We start from the raw sequence: 3,550 nt of genomic DNA, 5'->3' as shown, positions 1-3,550 counted from the left end.
TTCATTAGGTAACCAACATTTATTTACCATTATCAACTTTACAATAAAACCAGTAACATCTTTTAACATTAGCAAAATAAAGAACAAAATCAGTCAAATGTATTTACAGAGACAAAAAAGCAGATCAAGGCTCACATTTAACACATAACAACTCTGCTTTCTTTTAAAACTTCAAATGTGAACATAGCAAGCTCAAATGTGTTTTTTTCTCTTTTTTTAAGCCAAGATGAAAATTAAAATGCGATTTCAAACAAACAAGACAAAGCCTTCTGGATATTTAAAATGGTTCTCTATACACCACAAAATACTTAAATTTGGGTTAAAATATAGGAATGTAGAAAGTTGGCAAGTCTTTTTTTCCGTTTTTTTTTTAACAGTCATTATTATGTGGTGATGTTTATCTTGCACTTCTGTTTTTTTTATATATTATAGCATCTTTGTGGTGATGGGTTTGAAAGATGCATCTTCGTCTTTTTTCATCCCATCCTCGAACTCTCTTCTCTCTCATTCTCTCTCGCTCCAGTGTTGACATCCCGGTTCCAAGCCTATAAATTCAGAGTCCCGGATCTTTGAGCCATTATTAGGGAAGTGAACTAGTGAATCTAGTCTGTCATTTCATATTAATCTTGAAGAAAGTGGCACGAGGAGTCTCTCTTTTTTTCTTTTTTTTCACATACATGTGTATATATACATATACATATATCCATGTATATATACATATGTATACATATACACATATATATAAATATATATATTTTTTTTTTCTTGAAAAACAGTTCACAAAGTCCTTGTGAAGTACAATCACTCCTTCTGTTCGGATGGTGCGGGTGTGGAGTTGGTCTCCTCTGTGGGTTTTGTGGGCTCAGCAGCAGGTGCGGCGGCAGCGGCAGCCTCTTCCTTGGGGGCGGCGGCCTCCTCGGCTTTGGCCGGGGCTTCCTCGGCCTTGGGGGTCTCAGCCGGGGCCGGGGTCTCCTCGGCCTTGGCCTCCTCCTTCTTCTCCTCGGCGGGCGCAGCGGCCGCTGCGGCTCCGTTCTCCTCGGGCTTCTCCTCCGTGGCCTCCTCAGCCTTGGTCTCCTCCTTCACCTCGGCGCTCTTCTTGCTCTTCTTCAGCGACAGGCCCTTGAATTTGAAGGAGTTCTTCAGGGAGAACTTCTTCTTCTTCTTCTTGGGGGTCTCCTTGGCAGCCTCGCCCTCAGGCTTGGCAGCATCTCCCTCAGCAGCCGGCGCGGGCTCAATGGCATCTCCAGCCCCAGCCTCGGCCTCCTTGGCCGCCTCAGCCGAGCCGTTGGTGGTGGCGGCTGATTCTCCCTCTGCCTTGGCGGAGACGTCGCCGTTGGTTTTGACGTGGCCGTTCTCCTGGAAAGGGAAAACAAACGCAGATTAAATTTAGGAGGTATAAATATATATGGATTTTTCCCTGAATAGAAATAAATCTAATCTAATTCTACAACAGAAGATCCCCTTTGGAGGGGAAAAAGGTCATCTCTATTCCTTCGGTCGTCGACGACCACATTGGCTGACCAATCACGTACACAATGCAAGGCTTGGAGGTGACGCCTTGCAGTGCTGCAGCCCGCCGATAGGGGGCGACAAAACAACACGAAACAGCAAAAGCTGGTCGAGACGGCGGCTTTCAGACAAAAGACTGAAACGGATCGATGCGCGGTGCGTTTTCACTGCGTTTCGTTCCCGTTTGTCGTCCTCGTCGACGACCAGTTAGCCAAAAAAAAGCAGAAAAAACGAGCGCAGCGCTCGTGCACGACAAACGAAACCCAGCAGGACCCTCGGTTGTGTAAAAACATCGGCAGTTTTATTCATCACATGTGCAATTCTGGTGCGTGTGGATTTACTACTCAGCCTAGTGTCTAGACTTGAACGCACGCGCGTCTGCAACACGGAGTCTGATGGAATTTAAGCCTCGATTAACGTTATTCGACGTATTAATAATAAAAAACGTAAACGCGACTCTCAGCTCAAAAATAATGATAAAAAATAAAAATAAATTAAAAAAACATTAAAAACAGTCAGCATCGCTAATTAGTGCCTGGAGCATCCTCCCACGCGCTCGTGAACGCGCGCAAAAACCCACTAACGCACTTATAAAACGAACCGAGCACAATTAAACCACCATGCATGGGATTAAATGCCCCGTGCGCGAGATTAAATGCCCCTGCACGGTGCAACGGGTGGGTGGGACGGCGGAGATTTGACTCTCCCGCGTGCGGAGAGGAGGGAGGGGGGCGCGTGCTGGGCACCCGAAATGCGCCCGGAGGGATGAGAACCGCTTTTTCTCCCCATAAAGCCAGCCTGAAAAAGCCAAAGCGCCCTCTAAAGCCTACCTGTCCGTTCGTCTTGGCGGCGGACGCCTCGGCGGCTTTCCCCTCCACGGCCACTCCTCCCTTAGAAGCCTGGGATCCCATCTTCACTCGGGCTGTGTGCGTTTCAAAGCAAGTGGAACCGAATCAGGGCAGTGAGCAGTAAATCCAAAGCCGCGGGCTTGCTGTGCATCCAAAGGTGCGAGTTTTTGTTATTTTTTTTCTCAGTGTTTTCTTCTGTAAAGCTCTCTGTCTCCCGCCTCGTCCTCCTCCGCCCGTTCACTCCGAGTGCTGCTCCACTACTAACAACACCAGTTGAACGGCGCTTCAAGAAAACCCCGGGCTCCGCCCACGGGCGTGGCCCCGCCGCTCCAGCCAATCAGAGGCGAGGCACCCGCCCTCCAGCAGACCCCCTCCGAGTCCCTCCTCTGCGCTCGTTATGGGGTTATGTGGAAAAGAAAATGGCATCAAACCTGGAGATCCAGTGGGAAGAGCTGGACCTGTTGAGCTGTGCTCAAGTTATTGGGACACTTTGGTGGTCCTATATGAGAGCCCATTCCCACCAAGCAGAGAGGAAAGGATCACCAATAATTTAGTATCTCAAAATATGAACTTATTGGGTCCAAATAATGACTTACTTTCTCAAAATATGAACTTACTATGTCATAACTGATGGCTTATTTTCTCAAACTATTGAATATGTCAAAAGAATGACTTATGTTCTTAAATTTTGACTATGTCAAAATAATCTTATTTTCTCAAAATATTAACTTACTCCATCAAAATAATTACTTACTTTCTTAGAATATTAACTTACTATGTCAAAATTATGATTTATTCTTCTTAAAATACTGAATGTATCAAAATAATGACTTAATATCTCAAAAAGTAATGTCATTATTTCAACCTAAAATCTCAAAACCCCTTTAAGAAAAGTTCATGATTTCTAGATTATATGTTTATATATTCAGAAAATAAGTCACTATTTCGAAATACTATATCAATATTTTGACATACTGCTGCCAGGAAGAGAGAAAAGGAATGTAGGGGATTTTTTTCTCCTCTACCTGGCAGAAATGGGCTTCCAGTAATGTCAGATTATAGAGCATAAATAAATTACTAAATGTATGTATCCAGAAAACAATGTATATATGGAGGTGTGTAGTTGTGTTGAGCCATGTTAAAGGTCTTGAAACAATCTAGTGGAAATATTAGACTACAAAACACAAACAAAG

General features: G+C 44.5%; 1 protein-coding gene across 1 annotated transcript; it reads right to left on the bottom strand.

Annotated features, from left to right (window-relative positions):
* Positions 1 to 2,613, bottom strand: marcksl1b (MARCKS-like 1b). Its single transcript, XM_036566207.1, has 2 exons — positions 2,340 to 2,613; positions 1 to 1,356 (listed from the first exon to the last, which is right to left on the bottom strand). The coding sequence occupies exons 1-2, from the start codon at positions 2,418 to 2,420 to the stop codon at positions 802 to 804; spliced, it is 636 nt and encodes a 211-aa protein (XP_036422100.1). The 5' UTR covers positions 2,421 to 2,613; the 3' UTR covers positions 1 to 801.
* Positions 2,614 to 3,550: the final 937 nt, after the last annotated feature.

This window comes from Colossoma macropomum, unplaced genomic scaffold, assembly GCF_904425465.1.
Source record: "Colossoma macropomum unplaced genomic scaffold, Colossoma_macropomum, whole genome shotgun sequence".
Taxonomy (NCBI): Eukaryota; Metazoa; Chordata; class Actinopteri; order Characiformes; family Serrasalmidae; genus Colossoma; species Colossoma macropomum.
The sequence above is the reverse complement of the archived record's forward strand: the minus strand, read 5'-3'. Positions and strand labels throughout refer to the sequence as shown.

Coding starts and splice junctions, on each gene's coding strand:
- marcksl1b (XM_036566207.1), bottom strand. CDS start 2,420: ATGGGATCCCAGGCTTCTAAGGGAGGAGTGGCCGTGGAGGGGAAAGCC. Junction 1,357..2,339: donor CCGCCAAGACGAACGGACAG/GTAGGCTTTAGA, acceptor TTCCCTTTCCAG/GAGAACGGCCACGTCAAAAC.